Source organism: Lipophrys pholis (genome assembly GCF_963383615.2).
Source record: "Lipophrys pholis genome assembly, chromosome: 18".
NCBI lineage: Eukaryota > Metazoa > Chordata > Actinopteri > Blenniiformes > Blenniidae > Lipophrys > Lipophrys pholis.
In genome coordinates, this window is record NC_137646.1 from 23,362,082 (window position 1) to 23,388,307 (window position 26,226).

Here is a 26,226-nt window from a genome sequence, read left to right on the forward strand (position 1 = left end):
ATGGTGGTGGATCAGCAGCCAGTCAGGACATCAAGATAAACAACACAGCAGGAACCATTATTTCCGCCGAACGGTGACCGCAAAGGGCAATAAATATATGCAGCGGGGTCTGCGGATAAATCTGGATTCCTCTCGCAGACCGCAGGAGAGAGGCGGGTCCCGCTGTCGCACTGTGTTTTTTGGCGAGAGAAGACCAAAGGTGGAACCGTATTGCCTGCTGGCTAACTCGCTAACACCATGCAACTTTAGTGTCTGAATCTGCACGATTAAAGAGCCTCCGCTGGGATTTGCATGGACCCCGAGTCGCCTCCCCGCATGCAGTTGGAATCATGCCCGGCGTTTCGCCTTGAGGACGTGGCCGGTTGAGCTCGGCGGGGCTGACTCGCGCCTCGCAGCCGCGCACTGAGCGCCTCGGGTCGGCGTGAGCTCGGACGCCATGCCGCTGCTTCGAAGTGGCCCGTTCGCGGAGCTAACTTCAACGAGCTAACGCTAGCTGGACGTCAGAGGCCGCATCAGGCTGTCGGGAATAGCTCCCAGATTGGCTAATTAGATAACCCAAGACGCACCTATTTAGTTTTTTTATTTTATTTTATTTTTATTCCTCACTGGGCTTATTTTAAGTTAACGAGGGGACTCGTTCATGTTAACCCACCTGCTAATTAGCTCGTTAGCACAAACCAATTGTAGCTTCTGTTTTCGTTCTGGTTGTTTACACTGTGCTAACCTTCGTTTCTAGACACTTAACAATAAGCTTGGAAAGTGGTTTGGAAATGTACTGTTTACTTGTCAAATCTAGGTACGTCGAGTAATTTGCACTAACATCCGAGTACAGGTTATCACATTTTAAATCACTTTCAGTTTAGTCACCTCAGTTTGTTTGTATGGGATTACCTAGCTTGGCACAGAGGTTTTTTGGTGTCTGTTTTGAAGGAAAATATCACTAAACATCTAAGGTTATCCCGTACTGTTGGCAGTATTTTGTGTAAAATTAGTTAATTGTATCTGATGGATGGTGCATTAGCTTCAGGCAGACTCTAAAAAGGCAGGGCTGTTGTTGACCTGGAGAATAACGAGACATATCATCCACTCATTCATGATTCATGACCTCTGAGAGATCAGACTGCTCCTTATCTGCTGCATCAAGCCACGAACAGTCTTTGTCTATACTATTTATTCTAACCACAGATGTAACCTTGTGAATGCATGAGCGATAGTCGCATTTGAGGGTTCGATTTAGCAGCACTTTTCATATAAAACCCCTCAAGTACGACTCCTGGTGTGGATGGGAACATGAAGACCCCTCTGTCTGATCTGAACCTGCTTCAGAGTAGCTCCATGATCTGCTAGTAAAAAGGAAACACAACAAAGGGCCTTATTGTGTGGACTGAGAACTGAAGAGGAAAGAGATGAAGATGCTGATAATGAAAGAGGCCCAGGTACAGTGTTGATCACCACACCAGGAAGGAGAGGAGTGTCACAAGGCTGCAGACATGAGCCTCCGCCAACCCACCTCCACACTGGACAGGTATGAGACACAACACATCCACAACATCCTCCAACGTGTAGGGTTCCCAGATCAGTCGTGAGACACGATGCAGTGAAAGATGAAGGTTGATGATATTGGAAGTGATGATACCGTCTTATGGAAGGAATGGACCTCAGTTTAAAGTAATACTTAAATGTGTTGTTGTGGAGAACTGTCTGATGCCAAGGTATTCTTAAAGAGCACATGTTTTTAAGCAAGGAAAAAAGCCGTCTTAGGCCAGTGTTGGGAAAATGATTTCTGTTGTCGCATGGCTGTAAGTTACTTAATAACATGCAAAAAGAAATAAATGGGTATTGCAATAACAGAATGATTTATAACAAATACAAGTACCGAGATGTTAATGTCTTTGAGGTTTCTTCTTCCAGATAATGGTGCTTTTTATTATTCCCCAATTTACATCAACTGGGTGATTTTTCTTTAATCTCATCTTTAATATGTTGACTTGCCCGAGTATGAATGCACAGTGCAGGCAAACGTGTATATATAGCAATACATTTATGTTGTATTGTACATATACTCTGTTTAGTCTGGACTTATTCCTATAATTCTGGAGAAATTGATGTGATAAAATAATGACGCCTGAATGTCATGTCTGACCACCATTCGTACAGACGTGCGTCAAGTGTAACGTTTAGCACCAAAAATAGTGTGAATATATCACAATTTGACTTAAAACTGATTTTTTTCCTGTCTGATTTATTAACCCATCGCCGTGACACAAATTAAGGTGTAGGAATATTTATTGGGTTTGCACTTTAAAATCAAATAATTGAAAATCAGGCAGGATTGTCAATAGTTCCTCTGCACATGTGCGAGTAGATAGACAACAACAACAATGGCGGCTTCCAGAGTGTCATGACTCCCAGTCCATATTCTCCTGGGACTTTGTAGTTTTATAGTTGAGTCATCTGTAATGACAATCCATCTTGGTCGTTAGTTCATATGAAAGCCTGTGTACTCGCCATTGTTAATGTTTGTAGTGTATTGTTCTCTGCGCTCGTGTGTGTGGTATTTGAACAAGTGACCCATATTTGACTTTTGTGATTACACTTGCCCACAACATCAAGTGTTTACAAACTTCAGAAGTACTTCTGAACCAAGCGTTAACCAGCAAGGCGTGCTATGAATGGATCACTGTGATTTTATATTGGAACTTAGAATTTGGACTTTATTAACGTGAAATCAAACACATCATAGAACGAAGAGGGATGTGATCTGCCTTCTCACTCATGGTGTTACACAGTTATCACTTCCACCGAGGGTAATAACTATGGGTGATGAAACAATAACTGAAACAGAAACCCAACTGGTGTAATAACAATAAACTTGGAGAGAAAGTCCCTGGATCTAACATCCCACAATCCCTTGTGCCGTTGCACCCAAGTGAGATTGGGCCGTGTCAATCACAACAAACTCATGTCAAAGTTCAGTGTTTTGATCTCCAGATTGCTTCACTCTGTCGCATCCACAGGAAATATATTGACTGTTGCGTTTAGTGTTTACAATCTGTAAGAGTAATGAAGGCATGAGGATGCTTTAAACTGTCCATTCCTTCGTGGTCCGTTTCTCTCTGTGTACTTCACTCAGAATGTCTCCTTCTTTCTCCTTCTGTTCGGTCTCGCTTCTTTTCTTGCCATGCTTCGCTTTCAGCCCTTTCGCTGCTTGGTGAGTTTTCCTGCCGACTGCGTTTCTTGTTGCATATAATGCGAATAATGCACTCGTCTTCATGTTGTTTCTACCCCAAGCAAATAAACTGCACCCCTAATGTGAGGAAATTTGTGTTTGATTTTTAATCATCGTAGCAAATCGATTATTCTTTGTATTTCCTTTTTAAATGGTGCCACATTTGTAAGAAAACTGCATTTGAGGGATGTGCCCATGAAAAGTCCTGCTGTTGACTGATTGATTTCATGATTGGAAGCTGATGTTGGTGCATAATATTGAAGATGCTGTCATTTATTTATCACACATATAGGAGCCTTATTAATATGAACGATCAACAAACACCACATCCTGGTCGAACCGTGGTCACTCTGACACCCAAGCAGATCCCAGCTAACAAAAGGAAAAGATATTCACACCTGTTGATAATATTGGAACACCAAGAAGCCTTTTTTTTGTCCTGTGGAAGGAAACCAGAATACCTGAGAATACCCCACACATAGGAAGAACTTGCAAATTACACAGAAGCGATGGCAATAACCACGGTAACACTTTGTTATAAGCTGCTTAGTGTTTTGCAAATTTATCAAAAGCAGCCTGGTTCCGCAGCTCTGCTGCTCATCCCACATATGCATGCCCTTGATAAACCATTTAAAACAGGGATGTCAAATATAATGGCTTTAAGCTGGATGCCAAACTACCAGGCAAATTGTGAAAAATTTCAAAGAACACAGATTTAAAAAGATAAAAGAAATTCAGAAGACCGGCGAACAAAAAACAACACTAAGACTTGAGCTTAGATATCGGTGATGATGACATGATAACCAGGCACCTCGTAGCTATCAAAAGAGTCTTAAAGCCATGCTGTCAGGGTGAGTTTTTTTTTTTTGACATTTCACTGTATTTAGCACCAGAATGTTTCAGTAAAATTGGCCTTATGTTGTAATTATTTGGTTTTCAAAAACAACATTTTCATCACGTATACTCTGCGCCATGACAAAGACAAACTTAAAAGTTTGAATTTAAAGGTGATTATGGCACTATTTAACCATTCACGATGAAATTGGGCTGCATGTGGCCCCTGAATTCAGATGTGTTTTACACCTCTGATATAAAAGGAAAATAAGCAGACTTTCTTACTATATCATATTATTTGCCAGAAAGCAATTTTATACTCAGGAAGTCGAGCAAACACAAATTTCTTTACTGTTTATGAACCGTCTGTTACTTCAGTTCTTCATTGAATTTCCCGCTGTCCACACATAATTTCTTTCCATTGAACCCTTTCTTTTTGATATGTATCCCTCTTTCTTGAGTAACTATATTTTTTGTTATTTATTCTCCTTCCTCAGCTGATTTAGGAGATTTATTTTATTTATTTTTTTAATTGCCGTGCTTGACATGATTTCATCCTCAATCCCAGGCTCACCAGTCTGACAATTGGGGACTCGGACCGCAAATCCTCCACCACGCAGCAGAAGGAACAATCCGTTGACGTCTTTACCGAGAGCACAGGTAACTTTGGGATCCCCCTCTTCCTGCTTTGTTCTTTTGAATCGAGAGTTTATTTGGAGGTAACTTGTGCTCTGCTGCCAGGTCCTGGTCTCGTCCAGCGATGTGTGGTGGTGCAAAAGGACCAGCTCGGTTTCGGCTTCACTGTGTGTGGAGAAAGAGTCAAGCTGGTGCAGAATGTGCGACCAGGTGAGACTTCAACACAAAATTTGTGAAAATTGTGACAAATCTGATGCCAAATCTTCACTCAAGTGAAGAAAAGCTGAAAAAGTTAATTTAAAAACAGCAAAAATCATCTTTGTTTTTTTTATTTACATCACTCTCCTTGACTTTAGAAGACCTTTTAAAAGTTTTTGTTTATAATATAATTCTACTCTGATGATTAGAGGATTGTTAAACAACTTGTTTAAGGTAATATTTCTATCTTTAGATGGTTTCAAAATGGATTTATAATGGATTTCCCCTCGTGAAGATATCTGAGGTTTTCAGGGAATTGACCCTAAAATAAAAACAAATCACAAAACTACTGTTTTATGTCTCTGTGTAATACATTTAAAATCTCACAGTCTGATTTTAATAAAAGATGCATTTTCCTTAGTGTTAAGATATCTTTTTTTTTTTAACACGTGTCTGTGTGTTCCCTGTCAGGTGGTGCAGCGGTCAAGGCCGGGGTCCAAGAAGGAGACCGAATCATAAAGGTTTTCTCGACTTTCTCACACATAAACTTGTACGTTTCCACCTCACTTCGTTGTTAATTTCCTTTTAACTTTCTCAGGTGAACGGGTCCTTGGTGTCCTCCATGTCGCATCAGGAGGTGGTAAAGCTCATAAAATGTGAGTTTTTAACATCGGTACTTGTTGCCACGTCATCGTTTCTACTGCAGGTGTTCATGAGTCTTTTTCCTATCGTCTCACAGCTGGACCCTACGTTGCTCTGACGCTACAAGGGCCTCCACCGTCGGCTGCCTCCTTGCCTTTAGAGCCCCTTCCCACTGACCTCGCACCCAATCAAAGAACATCTCTCGGTGGGGAGGCCCCGCCCCCTCCGCCTCCGCCCTTGCCCTCTGGACTGGGTAGCACCCCTTCCCAAAGAATCACAGGACCCAGACCACTACAAGTGAGTCAAACTACCAGCGTAAACACAGTTTTTACTCATTGACCAGGTACAAACGGCATGTTTGAGCTCTAAGAGTGATATCCTGCGAGATAAAACGCATGGTTTGCATTCTTTAGGACCCAGAAGTGCAAAAACATGCCACTCAGATACTCAGGAAAATGCTGGAACAGGAAGAAGCTGAACTGCAGGTATGCGCACCCACACACACCACACAGAAAATGTTCTCTGATCCTTCGCTGTATTCACCTCAGTGTGAGGGAAAAAAAACGCACTTTCCACTGAAAGAATGCAGGCTGGCTTTCGGCCTCCTCATGTAAATCTGTCTCGGTATTTTCCATCGAAATGTTGCTATTGATAATCACAGCAGGATGTGCATGTTATTCAGGGTTTGATGGATGAGCAGTTGAAAAACCCGTCGCCGTCACTGGAGGAGCGAATCGAAAGTGCCAAGAGAAGAGCTCATCAAGTCAGAGTCAAGATCCAACAAGATCTGGTGAGATCTTCACTTCCTATCTGTGTTTTAAGATGTTAACTATCAACCGGGATGTCGGACAAAAAGCAGAGAATGCACTTTGTAAAAGTTATAAGAGGTGCGCTTTAAATAAAGTTGATGGAGTAAATAATCTAGTGTATATAGTAATTTTAATCAAAGAAGGAGTTTATAAGTAAAAACATTTATAAAATAAATAAATTAATAATTTAACAAGTGTGTTAATAAATAGATAAATAATGTATTTAACTAAATGATTCAGTGGGTAACTAACCACATAATTAATTGGTACATGATTCAGACAACTGCCTGGCTGTTGTTAATTTAGTAATAATAATAATAATAATAATTTGTATGCAAAAAGAAATTGTCACATGAATATAAAAAAAGAAACAGGTCAAATAGTGAAGGCAAAATCTCATAAAACAATCATTCATTCATCGACACCTTTTGAAGCCCATACTGAAATGTTTTGCCTTTCCTGCTACTCTACAAAATACAGTATTTCATATTGAATGACGACATGAAAGCATGATGCGTGTTAATTCATTGTTCTAAACTTGTGCTTCGTTTTGCTTTTCCAGGAGGGAACAAAATCCGACTCTATCTCAAGCTATCTCATTGCAGGAGAAGGTCTGTGTGACTTTATTTCGAGGCCAGGCTCTATCTGAGGATTTAAACCCGAAATTAGCATTTTTGATTGAAGATGTTGATTTCTAACCTCTTCTGTGTGCCTCCTCAGGACGACTGTCGATTGACTCAAGTGAAGGAGACCTGGAGGTGAGCACAGTCCTCACCTGCATTAGTGTGTTTGTATGCTTGTGCATGTGACGATCCCACTCATCCCGTTGACCCCCCCCCCCCCCCTCTCCAGCCCTTTGAGAGTCCCCACTCCTCCCCCTCATTTTCCCTCAGGACCCCCCTACACCGACGGCAGAACTCCGACACACACACCCTGTCTGACTCGGTGAGACCGACACACACACACACACATGCGCATTCACTGCAGGTTCAGTGTTGGCGGGTGATTGGTTGGTCAGTCGAGACGATCAACGTTGTGTAACACCCGTCAGGCCGCGCTGGGAATCTTGAAAAATACAAGATGCAGAATTTCAAGTTATTTTAAGCTTTTTTTTTTTACAAGATCCAAATCTAATTTCATGTCATGCTTCACATCAGGAAACGAGTTATTTTTTTCCAAACAAATTTGTGCATAAAACCTCATGCAGTGAGAATTAAAATCCCCAGTCTATAAATGAACTGAAACACACAATAAAAGTCAGTGTTGATATATTTTCTTAAATTTTTAACAACTTTCACACTGTTAAAGATGCTCTGTGCTAATAAAGTGGTTTTGCATCACTCTTATGGTGACTGTTTTCTTTAAAACCATCTTGTCCTTATAGAAATTCTCACATTACTAGAACTGAAGAATAGTTTCCCACTTCTTTGAAAGTTATCAGTAAGGCATATATTCCATTATTGTCTGTTTCCACCCTCAAACTGAGGAAGCATCATCCAAAATCCAGTGATAGAGTATCTGTCCTTCCACACAATGTTTTCATTTATTTTTTTAATCCTGTTAGTTAAGAAAACAACAACAGAAGAAACACGTGTTCAAGCTCCATTTTCAAGACTTTTTGTATTTCAACACTAATATTTTTATATATTCACATAACCTGCATTTATTTTGAATCATTCTTCATGTTACACTGATTCTATAGAGCAGGAACTGCTTACCTACGGCTTCATTTACAGTCAAACTTTGGTTTTTCCACATAACTTGTTATTACAAGTTTTCTTCCCCATACGAATTGATTAACCCATCCCTGACTATCTTTTTTTTTTAAAAACCTTTTTATCCACCAAAGTGCCTACAGATGCACTGGGATATCATATTATGTCATAACGACTGACTGAAGACTCAAGTTATTATTTCTAAAAGTCTATTAATTCATTTTCTATGTTTAAAAACCAAAGTTTGACCGTTTTCCATTTGCCACCGTCTCTGTTCTCTTCAGCCCCTCTGTTGTTGCTCCTTGAATCTTTTACCAAAACTGCTTGTGAATCTTTAGAAATGAAGGCGATTCGAATCATCTTGAAGGTTTGATTTGATTAAACGTACAAGAGAAGCATTGAGGCTGAAAACATAACGTTTCACCACAATCCTGTGTCCTACTTTGCACCGCATGCACACTTTACGAATGAAAGTGACCAACCCATATCTTTCAGATGTTTCTTTTATTCATGAAATGTGTTTGTTTGTTTGTTTGTGTTCCAAGGCTGGAAAACCTCAGATCATCGGACCCGAGGAGGAAGATGAAGACGAGGATGGCTATGCATTTAACGAGGTGACGACTCATTTCTTACTTGACTTTTATTTTTTAGTATTCTTGCGATCGCTGACTTTTTTTTCTTTTTCTTTTTAACTCTTGGTTTCAGATGGACCAGGACATTGACACGTTAAAGTCCCGTCCGGCACACATGACGGTGTTCATGAGATACGTCTTCACCCAGCTTTTAGACCCCAACCCGCTGGTCAGTCCTGACTTCAACAAATTAGATCAAACTGTTGTTTGCTTTGTATCTTATTATGTTATTTTTACTGAGTGATTTCCAGAATTTGCAGCGTTTGCCGCCTCTTTTTTTTTTTTTCTTTTTTTTTACCCCCATTAACGTTTTCTTCTCACCTCCAATAGCTGTTTTACTTGTCAGTGGAGGCCTACTTAGGCGCCAGCCTTAAAGACGCCCGTGCACTTGCACCTCAGATCTGCTCCCATTTCCTGGATCCAGATGCTGTACGTACTGACATCTACTATTACTTGTCTCGATACGTTTACCTGTACAGTTTTCGAAATAGAAAAAGAGAGATTATGGACTATTGCAAAGTGATAAATCTGTACTTTCACCAAACCTTTTTCTCACCTGCATTTCTGCTTCAGTGGAGAATATTTACATTTACAGTTCAATGAGTTTGACACATGAAACTTTATGTTTCCCATAGCCCTTGAAAATCAAAGTACGAGAGGAGTATCTCGCCGATATCGGTAAGACAACTGAAAGATTACATACTTAGGTTTTTTTCACTTCATAGTCGTGGCTACCTTCACAAGAAAGCAAAATAAATTGAGCTGAGGATCGGATTTGTCCGTCGTCCTTTCAGAAAGCCGGCTCCACGCTCAGGAGGACATCAGGGGGCCTCTGTCCGAGCTGCAGCAGCAAGTGCTGCCCGACATCCAGGACCAGATACAAGACTACAGGTGCTTTACTCCACTTACTCCATAAAAGTCTGAGTTGAGCTCTCCAAGTACCGCTGTTATAGCTAAGCTGAACTGCAACTTTTTACTAATATTAGGATTATTTATTAATATTTGTTTAACGAGCCACACTGTGCTAAGCAGCGACGTAATAATAAAAATAAGATCGTACAGCTGTTTTCATTCATTCACAAATAAACCCAGCAATTCATAAGTGCTCAAGTTCTTTAAGAAATCTTAGCGAGCTCACAGATAATCAAATTCCCAATTTAATTTTAAGCTGAGAAACATTAAAAAAAAAAAATAAATTCACAATGGAGAATTACAACTATTTAAGCAAGTAAACATTCACATTGGAAAAGCCAGTTCTGAATGTTTGTATACATGGCGCACAATGTTTATGTCACTTAATTTCACATGTGGCACCACAATCCTTTCCGAATACTATTAGGCTTAATTCAGCCTTTAAAATCTTTTCTGTCAGTACTTTGCAACGTCGCAATAAGAATGCCATTAGAAAGTCATACTATATCAACAAATATTACGCCTCCTCGGGACAATTTGTAATATATTTTCATTCAAAGATGGATGCGATGTAGATAATAATAGATCATTAATTAACTGTATGTAACATTTCTTTTGAAATTAATTACAAAATGTCTCAATTCTCAATATAGCAAGAAAACATAATAAAATCACTTGAATCCATATATAGAAAGTGTTTTTTTATCTCTATTTTAATGTCAAACAATGTGTATGTTTATTGTCTTTGTTGATAATTAAAAAAAAAACAGCTGCTATTTCTAACATTTTCACTTTAAAGAAGTTGAAAGAACTCTTATTTAGATGAGCGTAAATTTATAATTTTTTACTGCTGCTGCTTTGTGGCTTAACACATAAAGAAACATTAATAAATAATCTTCATAGTAGCAGTAAGCATGTCTGTGAAGCCCGCTATGTTCCGGTACTACACACCTTATGAAATATTCAAATATTCATTTATTTTTCAAAAGATATTTCACTTTCCTCCACCTGCCACTAGAGGGAGTCTGTGTACCAGAGTTTGAGAGTCAATGCAATGAAAAAAAAATGTAAAAGTGATGATTAATAGGAGTGTTGTTGTTTGTGTGGGGGCAGGAACAAGCAGATGATGGGCCTGGGCTCTTTGTTTGGAGAAGGAGACCTGCAGCACCTCGATGGAGACCCGAGTAAAGAGAAGCAGGTGGTGGACAGACAGGTCACCGCCCTCTGGGAGATCCTGTGAGTCTGCACTGCTCTGTCATTTATCATCTTCCTTTCAGTAAATCCTGTAAAGTTGAGATTGTTTTTGATGACTCACCTGGAAAAAAAAATATATATATATATATATATATACAGTATATGCTTAAGGCCAGGCTAAAGTCTGTAGATTTAGTTTTGTCTGCTGGCTGATAATACACTTCAACATATGTCTGAGCTCATGAACAGAATATCGCTCCACAAACACACACGCTGCCAGGTCTCCCTAGCAACGTGGTGGGTTGTTCTCACCACTATAAAATAGTTATTACAAAGTGGAAGCCGGAGCTATCATAACAAAGGTCATTACCCCCAGCCACAAACCCTGGAAACCACATGACATTCTCTCCTTTGACTGCTACGCTCATTCTGGCTGATCACCCGTGACATGACGGCAGCGTTTCATACGGCTTCTTAAACTGGAGTTTGTACCTGACCGAGCTGGATTTAAATCTGACAATATTACGCTGGCGATCTCACTGCAAGGAAAAGTTAACGTTTTATGCCTTTGTTTCTGTTTCCGCTACAGATCCAAGCATGAAGAAGACAGAAGGTAAAAAGCAGGGAAACATGCAGGACAGAAACACCTGTCTGAGCTGTTTGTCGACTTGTTCTTCTCAGTTTGTTTTTTTGTTTGCTTGTTTCCCATCATTTCCCCCCTCTGGGCTTATCTTCTCACTTGTCTGTTTGTTCTGTGTCTTTGTCGGTGCTCCCCCCATCGCCTCCCTCCGTCAGTTCTCCTCTGGCATCAGCTGTGCTCCTCTACTTGCGTCATTGTGGGATCAAGCTGCGAGACTCGAAGGTCTTCCCTGGTCTGAGCACCGAGAAGGAGAAGTGGCTCGCTTTCTTAAAGACCAAGAAGGTAAGGGTCGTAGCTGCCTTGTCCACGTCTGGCAATGCTTTTTAATGCTAATGCTGTGTTGGAAGTTTTACAAACTTGGTCCTTTTAAATATACATGTGGCGTTAAAGGTAAACATATGGTGTGTATTTCAGACAAGGTTTCTGGGGCGTTAGTTTTTGTCACGATTAAACCATAATTTTCTCAAAGGGAAAATTAGCACTACTATCAAGGGCCGATACTTAAGTTGACTTGAGTTTTGCTCGATTTAAAAAAAGCCGTTTTCAACAAAAAACATTTATGAGCTGCTGTTGCTCTGCGTCACTTTCTCTTTCCCAGTCTTTGTATGGAAATAATGATTACATATTTCTAAATTTCGTGTTCATTAAATAAGTAAACAAGAACCATATTTTGTCATTAAAAGTTCTTTTTTTTTTCTCTCCCACTGTGAAACACAAATTTTTTGAAGCAACAAACGATAGCTCTACTCGCCAAGGTGCTATATCCAAGCAATAATGTATTTATGGCCAATAACGTGCAAAATATTACAATTTTAGATGGAATAAAGCCAATAATAACAGTAATTTCTATTTGATTGAGGATTTCCCGGTGACATCCTGAGGGCCTGTCAAGCAGAGCTAAATGACCCCTTATGGCCAGCGAGCCTTATGATGCCCAGCTCTGGATTCAGGCCTTAACATGCAATTAAAAGCAAAAGACCTTACCGAAGTACTTAATTTAAATGTGCACTGTGGCTAAATCCTCCGAGGGGGGATGAAGGCAAAGGTGGGTGAACAGGTTTTTGGTATTTCCACCTTTGGCAGATACTCTCGCTTGGCATCTTCACACGATTCCCCAGACACTAACAATGTAAAGCAATGACTAGAGCATGCAGACAGACATCATATTAGATGACTTTGATGATGTTTGAATACAGCAGCGCTTCCATAACTTCCAGAACGAAGCTATATGCTCGACTAAATTCGTACATGGGATGGCAGCAGCAGAGTGTTTACAAGCTTGGATCTCAAAAGAAGACAACATGTATAAAAGAGTTAGTCAGAAAGGAGAAATCCAATACTCCAGCGTGTTGCCTATTCAGACTTTTCTGGTCTTTTGGGCCTTCGCACTTCATATAAACTGTATTCGAGCTTATTTACTATTATTTTCTTCATGGCGTCTCAGTCCTAAAACTAAACACTCTTTTATTAACTCTTGAAAATGTTCACTTGATTCCTTTGAGCCAATGGACATGATGGACATGATTCAATCGTGCAACATGATGTATTGTTTCCATAAAAGCATTATGATTCTGACCGGTCACATACATTGTACATCTCTTTGAAAACAGAGCAGCTCTGTTTACGTCAGTCTAATTAGATTCTTTCCTTCCGAGAGATCAGATTATCCTGTTTGCATGAACACTGAATGAAGTCATTGAGATTTATGAAACAGGCACCAAAAGTACCATCCAGTTCTCGTTGGATCAATCTCTTAATGCTTTGCACTGTGACATTAACGGTTTGTGACACATGAGCCCACATTTAGGATTCCATGGAAGTTTGAAGAAAGACTCAGCTTAGCTAATCAAACGTGGTACTTTTGAACCTGAAAAACCAAAGAAACTTCTTTTTTTTTTTTTTTTAATTTTATAAATTCTTATCGCTGATTCTATAATTCTATTCTTCCAATGTTTTTCCTATAAACCTGTCCGGTAACAAGATGGGAGTTGCTAATAAATGACAATGTGATCCTTCTCTCCACAGCTGACTGGTACCAAGAAAGAGAAAGATGGAGAGGATAAAAAGAGAAATCCCATCCTGAAGTACATCGGCAAACCCCGGACCACATCGCAATCCAGTAAATAAATACAATTCATGCCCGAGTACACAAAATAACGTTGATCTTAATGAAGGCTGCAAGAAACTGTCCAAATAGTCGTCAACCATAAGGACTATATGAGCATATTTTATATTTCTATCCTGAAATAAACTCCTTTCCAGTAGATTTTAGTCATTTCAGTTTATCTGGCTTCAGTGTGCCTCATCACACACTTGTCGTATTTGTACCATTTTGATTTGGTTCGTCTCACTTATTCTTTTGTTGATTTATGATATATTTTTTTTTAAATCATTTTATTTTCTGATTTATTTCTTTTGTGGTTTCTTTTGTTGTTGTTGTTTTTTTTAGCGTTCCATGTCCCGTTGTCCCCCACTGAAGGTACTTCCTTTCATGTCTTTTGTTTCTATCCCTCATTTTCAATTTTCAACACACTTTTAAAATCAATTTTTCTTCACCTATCTTCTAGCTTTTGAACATTCTCTATCTCACGTAGCTCTTTCTGCCGATAGTTTGCACATTACTGTTTTATCATGCGGTGAAATGAAGTGATGTCTGTGCGCGCAGTCCGTCCCGGCAACGTGAGGAACATCATTCAGCAGTTTGAGAATCACACCGACACGACGGGAGAGGAAGGAGGAGACACGGCGGAGCCTCAGAGGCTTTCCTCCAGCAGCCTGGGGGAAGACAGCATGGACAGGTACAATCCTCACCTCCCTTGTGTGCGTCACTGTCTGCACTGCATGTCAGGCTGTGCGTACTGAATTTGTTCTGAGTTTGTTTCTGTTTTTCATAAGTAGTGAAGCTAATTCACACCAAGCAAACAAACTAATGACACAAACATCAATTGTGTGTGTTTGTGGTTTGTGTGAATGTGTTTAATCGGAGTCGGAAGACTGCTCTAATTTCCAGAATAGGTAGTGGGGAAGACTCTGGCCCCGTTTTCAAGTGAAAATGCCAAACTTGTTTTCAAAACTTCGCTGTGTAAACACAAAACTTTTCTGAAACAAAAATGCTAAAATGATGCAGCTTCACTTGAAATATTGTCAAGTAAAGTGGGTCTCCAGTCAGCAGCCATATCAGTAGATTGACCTGCTTGAAGTCTATGTAATGCTCCTGTAACTTGTTGATAGAAACATTTACATGACCACAAACTGAGTAGATTGTATTAAAGATTCTGCATAACTGAGGCTAAAGTCACAAAACGAGGGAGCTCGTGACGATACTGTTTCATCAGTGTCCATTCATCTTTTTTTTTTAATGAGACATACAACCTGACTTTAATGTTTTATAAAAGCTTAACTGAACTCGTATGGAAAAGGTGCAAAATAAATAACTAATTCTGGTTCACTAAAGACAATTTTCACAAATGGCAATTTACCTTTTTTCTTCAGTATTAAATAAACCTTAAAACTAATGCCTCCCCGCCGTTGGTAGCTGTCCAGGCCTCCAGCAGGGGGCAGTGCTCTTACAGGAACCTAAAGTGTAAACAGTCCTGTGAAAAGCAAACTCCCACAATCTGCTGCCAATATGGTTGCTGAGAATCTCAGTGTGCAGCAACATATCAGAGCCAAATGCATCTTTAACGCTTGAAGACTGCCAGACTCCACGGAGAGCCGATGCTGGAAAACCTTCATGTCTGGAGCCTGAGTCCCATTGAAATAGTAACAGAGGAGCAAATAATAACAGTTTTATTTCCCTTCCTGACTTAAATATTACAGAATCCTAATAAACTGTGCTGTTTGCAATGAATGGGTCTACATAGGATATAAATGAATAACTTTGGTGTTTTGTATGTGAAGTTAAGGAGGTTGTTGTGACGTTATGGCAGATCGATGGATCTTCCAATATACCCTCCAGCACCTTGATGCACCTCACAGTTGAATCCTCTCTCTTCCAGCCCGACGGTGTCTGTGCGTTTGGCTCGCAGCGAGTCGCTGAAGGCCGAGGGAGAAGGCCGTCGGCGGGGCGCCTCCGCCGCAGGCAGCGAGTCCGTCCCTCGCTCTCGCAGCGACGTGGACATGGAGGACTGCGGGGAGGAGAGGGAGGGCACGGGCCTGAGGCCTCTGCAGCACAGCGCCTCGTCTTCTGCTTCCAGCAGCTCAGCGCGGTACGCACATTCGACAAGCGTTCACAGTCTCTGTTGAACCCCCAGAAGCAGAATCCTCTCAGTTCTCAGTCGATAGTCAGATACTGGCATCATCATGGCACCACCTCTTTGTTATTGATCAGATCACCTCCAAGGCATCAAAACTCGAAGAGGTGTAGGTTTCCACTCCATGCCAACTGTCTCCACTCTCTCTCACACTCAGGTCTCTAGAGAACCCTACACCCCCATACACCCCTCGGTCGAGACGCAGGTGAGTTGTCATGTTTTCCCCCGAAATAGACCGATGACAGAGATCGTTATTAGGCCGGCAGATGAGTTAGGGTTTTTAACTTTGGTTTGTAAAATTTATGATCTCTGAGATTATAAATGATGAACTCACAGTTCTTGTTTCTGTTTGTGTCCATCACTCCATCTCTGTGTGCGTCCTCCTCTGGTGTTGAATTCGTAGGAGTGTAGACTCACCGCTGGCTCTGCTGCCCGACGCCACAACGCTGGAGGACGAAGTATCAGAGGGTCAGAACTGGCAGGACACGGTTCCCCCGCAGCTCCTCGCTACGCTGAGCCCGAGAGAGGTGGAGAGACAGGCGGTCATCTATGGTACGAATGAATGTCGACACATAATCATGTTTTTACCCCACTGACTCAACAGGTCAGGCATTCTCTCGCTCTATTTAGCCTCAGGAATGAAAGTTCATCTCTAAATTTTAGTGAAATTGAAAGGATCTTTTTGTTCCCATTATTTGATAAAACATGTGTTATAAGTGTAGCTGCCCTTGGCATCAAGAAGAAAGCGTGGAGCTCGACAGGTGCAAACGTTTATTTTTCTTTTCTTTCATTGTTCTTCAGAACAGGCACCAGCACCGTACACCGTGAAACTGCAGGATATTATGAACAAAAAATACATCAGTTCACTTATTTCATTACATTTCAATCTAACAATAATACACAGTGCCCGACTAATAATAACAAACAAAAAAGACGCGCTGTCATTGTACACACCTCGCTTCGCCTACCAAGGGCTCAAAACACCGGTCCTCATTTCCTCAATGATCCCAACACTTCAGAGTTTGCCTTATGCAAAAACACAGGGCAACACATGCATGTCATAGTTCAATTTAACGCGTTTCTGTGACATCTTTTGGGATTACCTACCGGTTACCTTTTATATAGCAGTCGCTCCTTGCGCGCTGCTGTCAAGGCCCGTCAGTCTCAGTGTGCGTCAGCTGTCAAAAGCTGCATGTGACGTCACAATTTGTAGGCAAGTTACACCCCGGAAACATGAATTGTTGGCGGGGTGAACCCCAGAACATGTATAACAACAAAACAAAAACAATACTGCAAGTAGCCACTTACAATAAGTTTACAACACATTTTATTGGAATTTTTTACACTTTTATCCAGCATATGGTGGAATATATCCATCAGACAGGCCCCTACTCTGTCTGTTTTAAAACACTATTTCTCTTTGGCCTCTTTGCACTTTTTTGTTTGTACATCACTTTGGTCCAGTGTGATGTCTATATAAATAAAGTTGAATTAGATATATAGACCAGAGGAGCTGGTTCGATCCTTCCAAACAAATCCTACCTGTCTAGAAACAATGTCCTGATGTGCTTCTTCCTTCTCTTCCTCAGAGCTCTTCACCACCGAAGCGTCTCACATGCGCACCTTGAAAGTCCTTGATCAGGTTTTCTTCCAGAAAATGAGGTCTGTCCTGAACCCCGACGAGCTGACTTGCATCTTCCCGAATCTGCGCCAAGTCTACGAGCTGCATGGTGAGTGTGCAAATAGAGGATAGAAACCCTCACAGAGTTCATGTTCTCCTGCCAGCGTGATTGGTAGACTTTTATTTTAAACTTATTGCTGCTTATGCGTCACTTTGCTCTGCAGCAAGTCTCTGCGAGGCGATGAAGAAGCGAAGAGAGACCCCCATCGTTCAGGAGATCGGGGACGTTATGCTGGCAGGGGTCAGTTCAGTCTCCCCATTTTCACTCTCTCAACGCTTTGCTTTGGGTGGAAAGTGTCGTCGTTCGTCATTTCCGTGTGTTTTTTCAGTTTGAAGGTGCAGCCGGAGACGAGTTTCAGGAACAGGCGTCGCAGCTGTGCTGCCAGCAGTCTCAGGCCCGAGAGCTCATCAAGAACAAACGACGGAAAGACCCCCGCTTTGCTCACATCATCCAGGTACACATAAGTCACATCAATAATGGTTGAATAACAAGACTTTCTTGAAAAATCCTTCCAAACTCAATATCTTTTAATGGAATTCAGTGTTTTATATCAAGTCCTTCACGGTTATGACCCTAAACTGCTTTGCAACTAGTAAATACCACTTCAGGCTTGACCTGTGTTAGTGCTAAAGAAAAAAAAATAAAATCTGCTGCATGCCAACTAAATATTGCAATAACAATAGTTGTTTATGCAGCGTGTGCATTTTTTTACGCAACATTTAACTCTTGTAGGTTTCACTTGAGTTAAGATTCACTTGACATTATATTTCCCTCAGAATACCAGTAAAACTGCGACATTGGTTTGGCCAAAAATGTGTCTGTGTGAAGCTAACAAAGTGCTTTAAATCAATTAAATCCCTTGGTTATAATGAAGCATGACAGAGAACAATTCTCTCTGCTTTAGTTCCTGTTGGAATTATTTTAATGCCGTTTCGATTTTAGAAGAAGATGAATACATAAAGGTCCCGGATGGTCAGATTTTGTCTTCATGTCTGCGCGCTGTAACTTCTCTCAGGAGTGTGAAGCGAGTCCTCACTGTCGGAGGCTGCAGCTCAAAGATCTGCTGGTTGCAGAGATGCAGAGACTCACCAAGTACCCGCTGCTACTGGACAACATCATCAAACACACAGAGGGTGAGCTCTCCGGAAACACCGCCAACGAGTTGGTAAACACAGAGAAATGATGCCACTTCCTCGATTTTCATTGTTTGCAGCCGCTTCACCGGACCTGCCTGCACTCCAGCGTGCACAGGCGTGTTGCAGAGCGATACTGCAGGCCGTCAACGAGGACGTCCGGGAGACGGAACACCGGCAGCGGCTCAGCCAATACCAGCGCCGGCTGGACGCTGCGCCTCAATTCAAGGTTGATAAACAGTGCTTTTGATATAAAATGCTTGCAATGAAAACGAATCGGCACATTTAAAATGTTTGTTTTTGTTCCCCTCACCTTTTAGAGTCTGGACCTCACCACAAAGAGGATGATCCACGAAGGTCCTCTCACCTGGAAAGTTAGCAAAGATAAGCAGATAGGTCAGTGTCTTGATGGTGGTGAAGCCTACCGTCTCTTTTTTCCTTATATTTGCACAAAATAAGAAGTAAGATACAGAAGTTGTAGAAGTAAAACCTGACAGGGAAGGAAAGAGGCCTAACAAAGTAACTAACAAAGGAGTTAATAAAACACAACAATGAAAACATATCCATTCAGAACCGGTGGGATGCTGTTTGGACATGCGGTAATTAAGTAATTTCGCCTTGAAAAGGTCCACAGATAAAAGTAGTTTATATCGTAGAGTGAAAGTCTAATGATCAGAGGAAAAAGTTGTGAAATGTGTCTGCAAGGTTTTGTTTGCTATTAATGAATTTATACATAAATACATATTTTGCAGAGTTTTAATAGATGAAACTTTCTAACTCATGGAGAGGATGTGAAGCAGCCCAGTGACTGAAAGAGATTCCATTCTTAGTTGCGGACACATTCAATGCTGTTTTCCCCCATGATGGTTTCTCATCAACTAAAACACAGTAACTTTGAGCAAGAGACCTATGTTAATGTCGGTATCATTAAATCCTCGTTTCATGCCTGTCAATGCCTCTGTGCTCCTCCATCAGAGATCCAAGCGCTGCTGCTGTCGGACTGCCTGGTCCTGCTTCAGAGGGGTCCAGACGACCGGCTGCAGCTGCGGTATCCATCCCGCTGGCTGGGTGGAGGCGGAGGAGGAAGCGGGGACAGCAAGACCTCCTTCAGCCCTTTGGTGAAGCTGGACTCGCTGCTGGTCCGCTTGGTAGCTACAGGTAAACTCGCGGTTTACATTTTGGACTAACGGTGATAAGTTTGTCTGTGTGGGTTTTATAAAGGGATTCTAGTTTCCCCCAAAGTACAAAAACAAGCGTTTGAGGAAGCAGTGAAGTAGAAATGACTTTTTCAGTCACTTTTCAGATGTTTACATTTTTGTTTCTCTCCAGATAACAAAGCCTTGTACGTCATCAGCACCACAGAGAATCAGATCTACGAGCTTGTGGCTGGAACACCGTCGGAGAAGAACAAGTAGGCGCTGTCTTGGTTTCTTACCTTGGAGCGTTTGAGCCTTCAGAAACACGTTTCCCAGCTGTAGCACGTGTAAATATTTTGATTTCTGTTTTACAGCTGGAAAGATTTACTTGAAAAGACCATCTCTTCGTCCGGTGGTTCATCTCCACTCATCAATCACGGATCAAAAACTATATCGTGAGTGAAGTTTGGGCTCATTGATCAGTAGTAAAGGCGAGTCAAAGGTTCTCAGCAGCTAAATCAGGCCGCCGTCGCTTTAGCATTGTGTGTTTTATCTTCCAGTTCCCCGAGTCCACGCAGTTCATCCCCGGTCTCGACTGGCAGCAATGCTTACGGAGGTGATGACAAGATTACTGCGATACCTCACCCTGAAGGCCACAGTCATGCAACGTTCCCCAGTTTTTAACCTTTCTGATGTCTTTCAGACAACTCCATGTCGGAGCAGTCGGATTCCACCAAGCCTCTTTCATCCAACAACGACACGGCGCTCTCCGACGACACGCCCACGGACCAATCAGGAGGCTTCATGTGTGGAGAAGGACAGGACGTCGGCGTGGCCGAGGCAGCTTTACAAGACGGTGAGAGGAGAGATGACACCGACAGTACTGACAGTTTCTCAGGCCTGGAAACCCATAACAAGACAGTCGTTTTACAGTGAAAAACAGAAAAGACGTTGCTCAACTCTTGTTTGTTTCCTTCTCTCTGCAGTGGAAACACTTCGGCAGCTCATCTTACGAGACCTGGAGGAGGACGGATGGAGCCACGACTCGGACGACACGCCCACCAACGAGACGGCCAACGAGCAGAGCTCGTTCGCCGAGCGAGCGCGGCCGGAGTCTCTGGAGACCATCCTCAACTTCGGCACAGACGAGTGGGAGGAGCCTGAAGAGGCTCCGCCCTCAGACACAGAGACGCATAGCTTTCAGGTCAAGAGGAAAGGTAACGGGTCACATCGAAGAAGATTTCTGTTCACTCAGTTTCAGTAGCTTTTATTCGGTGTTTGGTTATTTCACTGGATGTGAACATGCAACACTAACAGAGTAATGAAGACCGTAAGGAAAGGTGTGTTTGGTAGATTGTTTCCTTTAACAATGCTCACATTCATACCGTCACATTATTTAAAAAAAACCCAACTGAATCAATTATAGAATATATATATAGAATAAACAATTTTTCTTCGATTTAGGCTGATTAAAACAGCTTAAGTTAGACTTTTAATGTAGGCTTTTATGACATGGCGGTTCAACAGCTTAATCTGGGCAAATAAAGATGGACCTAGTTCTAAAAATCTAACAGAAAGAATTCTGGTCCAAAATGAAGCTATAAGCATATTTCTCATAAACAGGGCAACATGAAGGGAAACAAACAGGGTTTAAAAAGAGAACAAGTACAGGCTTAGGTTATGATGCTGACAATAAAAACGTACAAAATGTACAGAATTGTCATTTAATTCCTATATTTACACTAAAATGAGATTTGATCGGTCTGTAACCCTTTATTGACAACGTTTTCAAGTGAAAGCGCAAAACTTTAGTTGCATTTTGGGTGAATGTTTATGCGACAGCGGTGCTCTGAGCCACAGAAAACACAACTTATTGAAACTCTCTGACTCCGTCTCCATGGAAATGGGAAGATGCAACTTTTTTTATTCTGCCCCTACTATCTGATTTAAACCATTTTAAGTCCTCAAACCGTAAAAAGACAGAAAAGGTTAAATTGCAGCAGGAGAAAAACAGAGTCAACAAACAACTTTGCTTAACAACACACTTCCTCCTCTTTCCAGTCCACTCGGATCTAAACGCAGCACAATCCAACACATACACGATTCGCTCTAAAATGTTTGGTGGTGATTTGTCTTTCTTTGCTGCTTTCTTTGCATGGTGTTCCTCACAATCTGGGACTTTTTTTTTTTTTTCTTTCCTGCACACTTGTGTATGCTGTTATGACCTTAGATAACACACTTTATAATTGCACTCCTCAACGCACTACTCTGTCACACCTCTATCCTTTGTGCATAGCTGTGGTTGCGGGTCCTCCTCCTCCTCCTTCTTCTTCTTCTGTCACCGATGGCATCTCTGATGATGTCTCTGATCAATCATCCAAGTCAGGAGGCCAGGCCAAAGCCAAGGGTAATGATGGCCAAATTGGACATCAGATACAGAATATAATTCATAATCTGCGATGATGATGGTTAATCTTCACTCTGGATTTACTTGCTGATGCGTGTCACCTCGTCTCTGCTGCAGGAAACACTTTCTACCTGGTCCTGCCAAATGAGCAGGGAGAGAGCCTCACTGATGACCTGAACGGCCCCCCGACCCCCACCGCCAGCTGCTTCCCTCCAGACGACCCGGCGGCCTCACAAACGCAGCCCGACGAACAAACGGCGGCCGGCGGCCCCGACGCCGACCGGCTGCAGCAGGAGGACGAGACGGGCCAATCGCAGGCCGCGCAGCAGAGCCACGTGATCAAAAATGTGGATGAGATTTTTCACACAATCGAAGGTTTGATGACCAAGTTGAGACAGCTGAAGGTGAGGGTTGTTTTTTTTTTTTAATAGACATTTCACTGTATTTTGCACCAGAACCTTTCATTTAAATAGATTTTTTTTGTTGCGTTTGTAGTCATTTTCTATTGTAATTGTTTGCTTTTTTGGGAAAATATTGACAGTTTCATCACATATACTCTTATGTCACAACAAAGAAAAACTTTATAAGTTAAAATTAAAGGTTATTATGGCATTATTTTACCAGTCAGGCCCACCTGAGATCAAATTGGGCTGCATGCCCCCGAACTAAAATGTGTTTGGCACCCCTGCTTTAGACTCAATCCAAACTTTTGTGTTTTGCACAATACTGTCAATCTAATAACCTAATAACCCCCCCCCGCAGGAGATCGAGACGGCCCATCATAAGCTGCTGGAGACCCTCAGAGAGCCGCCCGACGATCAACACTGTCGCTCGGCCACCGTCTCCCGGACGCCGTCTCTAGATCGCAGCTCAGGAGACGGTTAGCACGACAAACAGCCACCGATGGGGCATTTTCAAGGGTTTCAGTTACCGGTTTACACGGAAACACTGAATCTTTCATTCTTTTCTTTTCTTCTCGGGCAGGTAAAGAGGGCAGCCCGGCGGAGCCCAAAATCCTGTCGACTGGATTCTGACGACGCTGCAGTGTAGACGCACCTGCACGCACTTGATCTTCACTGTTGGCGTCCAGACGCACCTCTTGCCCCCACCCCCACCCCACCCCACCTGCCCCCACCACCCTCACCCGTCGTCTCCGCACGCACCAGCCAACGACGCCGAACATCACAAGGACCTTTCTTTCTTTCTTTAGTTTTTGGTTCTACGGTCGGACTCACCAAGTTTTCCCGGGAGTCCAGGGGAACGCGGGAAAAGACTCGGAACACAAAGAGACAAACCGACAAGTTGAAGGTGAACGGGAAAAGTCAGAAGGATGGAAAGTGGAAGCAACGTGAAAGCGAATGACTTCTAAGAGCTGGTTGAAGAACGGAACAGAAAAGTGTTAAATTTAAGGGAAAAACCCGAGGGACCCCCCCCCCCCCCCCCCCCCCCCCCCCCAGCACTTTACCCACAATACATCTCTTCTGTCGCGTGTACAGATCAGGGAGCGGAGGATTCAGGACTTTGTGTTTATAATTCAGGTTATTTGCACTGGTAAGGAAACCAACATCTCTCACACACACACACACACACACACAAGCATCGCTCGGCTGTCTGGTTCGTCACGGACGTTCACTGTGGAAGAAACTCTTGAATCCTCAAGCCTTCGTTTTACTACTGACACGCTGGCGGGTTTTACCTTCCAAGCCAGAGGATAAGAAGCGGATTTGAAGGGTAAAAACTTGAATTTTCAAACAAACAAAATGAACTCTCCAGCACACCAAAATCAGCGATTAAATACTGTGAACCAGCATCGCCCGCATAGTGTTCCTATCTCATATGACGCTCTTTAACCAAGTCCGTTTCCACCTCTAACTACTTTGGTTTTGCGTGAAATCAGTTTGACATTTTTGGGAAATACTCACTTTCTTGCTGAGTTAAAAAAAAAAACAACAAAAAAAACAACTTGAAGCCAGCAACGTTCAAAACCAACTGAGTTGTTTCTGAAAACCCCCGAGTATTTTCTGCACAAAGGGCTGAGTGAGCTCAGTATGTAGCACTGTGGAAAAAAAACATATTTCCTTTTCATAAAGCCTTGTTGTTTTTTTTTTTTTACACAAATAAAACCAAACACGCAGCTAATAAAGTAGGCGAATCTGTTTGTTTCCTGCCAGTGGATAAAACTGACCCTAAACTAAACTAATCCAGCTAGATAATCTTCTAAATCTCTTATTTAAAGGAGCAGTGTTGACGTTCATATCACTCTCAGCATGGATTATGTGTATTTCTCAGAAGTCAAACTCGTACTGGCAAAGTTACTTTCTCTTTTGTGAATTGAAGCCACAATAAGGTTAAAAAAAAAAAAAAAGAGGATTATTTTTTATTCAGTGTTTTAAGGGTGGAAACGTCACAAATGAATCGAATTTATGGGAAAAGGTTCAGAAATGAAGTCAAAAAACGGCACAAAGTCGACTTTATTTTTATAATCTCGACTTTTTCTTGCAAAGTTCTATTTTTTATTTTGTTTTTTAAACATTTTGTCCCCAAAAAATTCCGTGTTGAATTCTAAAACAAACTTTCCCCAATGTGGCTGTAACACTCACACGGTTCAGGTTATATGTAGAAGTCGTTTATCGAGTGCAACCAGCAAAGACTGTGTGGGTTTAATTCTAAAACCTAGAAAACATAAAAATGGGAGCTTTTGCAGGTCATTTCTTTTGAGAACGTTCCCATGTTGGATTCCAGAGTTTGTTTTAGTTTCGCACACCATCGATACCAGCTGCAGGACCGACTGCGCGACAGAAACAAGCAACTTTTTTTCAAAGGAGACGCAACAAGCGAGTCACGAAGGAGAGAAGTGAAAAACAACAAGCAGCCGACCTCGAAAGAGCTCGCAAAGGACTTAAGGAAAAAAAAAAAGCTTACGTTTCACCAAAGTGAGATATTCCGAAGGGATTTTTTTCTTTGCGTTTCAGATTAGATTTTATTTCTGTTCACTTCAACACTATTTTCACGTCCAGTCACACCGTTATGATTCACCAAGAAGATAAAGAACTCTCCTTTTCCTCTTTCTTCTTCCCCCTCTCTGCGTCCTGCAGTTCTCTCTTCTCCAGTTTCTACCTCTGCACCTCTTCGTATCTTCAATAATTCCCTTTTCATACATCTTGTACATTGGCCGCGAGCGGCTTCAGAGAAGCTAAGACTGATTTTTCCTTCTTATCTTTTTTTTTTCTTTCTAAAAGTTGTTGCACAAACGAAAACTTCCCTGCACAGTGCAAACTACTGTATGCATAAACACGTCTTTAACTATCATCTCATTGTCTTTTTTTTTTTTTTAAACTCTTGTTCACACATGTAATATAGAGATCAGACTCACTTGTTTTATATGTTAATTTCTTTCTGTAAAGCCTTAGTCCTCGTATTTTGATTTTATTTTTGTAGATATGATTTTAAAAAAAGAGAAAAGGATGTATAAATTATTTTCTTCTCCTTTGTTTTTAAAATTGGTGAGATTGTTAGCTGCACAGAAGGAAAAAAAAAATGAGCTTGTGTCTCAGATTTTTGTGTTTTGTGAGATTAAAAATGACCAGATTAAAGAAACCAGCTGCTGTGGAGTCTTTTTTGAGTTTTAGTGCATCTCATCGTTACACAGAATCAAGAAAGTTACGCCTGAACAGATCCTCACAGAGCAAACACGCTTGCATACACTTATTATCACACATTTATAACTACTGGGACTGCTAAATCTGAGCGATTTGTGAAAAATAAAGAATTGTGCAATACATTGCGTTGTGCCCTTTAACATTAAACTGTGAGTTTGTTGTTGCTTATGGACTGCTCACACACATATATATATAAACCCCTTTTAAATCTATACAAATAACCATTTTTTAATGAAAACACATATAACCAAAATAAATAAATCCAAATTCAATGTTGATCCATATTCACCTAGAAACCTACACACATTTAACACATCTACTCTAAAAGTCCCATATTATGCAAAAATCACTTTAAAAAGGTTTAAATATATATATAATCTGGGACCTTAAACATGTTTGAAAATAGGTATTATGAGGAACGATAATAAGAGAAATGTTAATATTATAATAAAGTTTTGGTCCATTCGTGCCTCTGCTCTATTAGAAGATAAAAGACAAAAAAAAAAAACTGGGGT

General features: G+C 41.4%; 1 protein-coding gene across 2 annotated transcripts; it reads left to right on the forward strand.

Moving 5' to 3' along the window:
- Positions 1 to 25,023, forward strand: arhgef11 (Rho guanine nucleotide exchange factor (GEF) 11). Of its 2 annotated transcripts, XM_080486045.1 has the most exons (41): positions 1 to 1,525; positions 4,632 to 4,723; positions 4,805 to 4,909; positions 5,369 to 5,418; positions 5,496 to 5,553; positions 5,637 to 5,836; positions 5,953 to 6,024; positions 6,222 to 6,329; positions 6,911 to 6,959; positions 7,069 to 7,106; positions 7,201 to 7,293; positions 8,609 to 8,677; positions 8,769 to 8,864; positions 9,026 to 9,124; positions 9,331 to 9,373; positions 9,490 to 9,586; positions 10,721 to 10,843; positions 11,391 to 11,414; positions 11,597 to 11,723; positions 13,467 to 13,560; positions 13,891 to 13,920; positions 14,107 to 14,239; positions 15,440 to 15,649; positions 15,852 to 15,899; positions 16,098 to 16,246; positions 17,284 to 17,424; positions 17,540 to 17,616; positions 17,705 to 17,830; positions 18,392 to 18,509; positions 18,590 to 18,738; positions 18,830 to 18,905; positions 19,485 to 19,667; positions 19,839 to 19,920; positions 20,020 to 20,100; positions 20,206 to 20,261; positions 20,349 to 20,501; positions 20,632 to 20,862; positions 21,942 to 22,052; positions 22,170 to 22,456; positions 22,815 to 22,932; positions 23,037 to 25,023. In XM_080486045.1, exons 1-41 carry the CDS (start codon positions 1,491 to 1,493, stop codon positions 23,084 to 23,086), a joined length of 4,281 nt encoding a protein of 1,426 aa, XP_080342171.1. In that variant the 5' UTR covers positions 1 to 1,490; the 3' UTR covers positions 23,087 to 25,023. The 2 variants fall into 2 exon arrangements, with proteins under 2 accessions (XP_080342171.1, XP_080342172.1); XM_080486046.1 differs by lacking the exon at positions 21,942 to 22,052.
- The last annotated feature ends 1,203 nt before the right edge of the window (positions 25,024 to 26,226 follow it).

Coding starts and splice junctions, on each gene's coding strand:
- arhgef11 (XM_080486045.1), top strand. CDS start 1,491: ATGAGCCTCCGCCAACCCACCTCCACACTGGACAG. Junction 8,678..8,768: donor ATGGCTATGCATTTAACGAG/GTGACGACTCAT, acceptor TCTTGGTTTCAG/ATGGACCAGGACATTGACAC. Junction 17,617..17,704: donor GGGACGTTATGCTGGCAGGG/GTCAGTTCAGTC, acceptor GTGTTTTTTCAG/TTTGAAGGTGCAGCCGGAGA.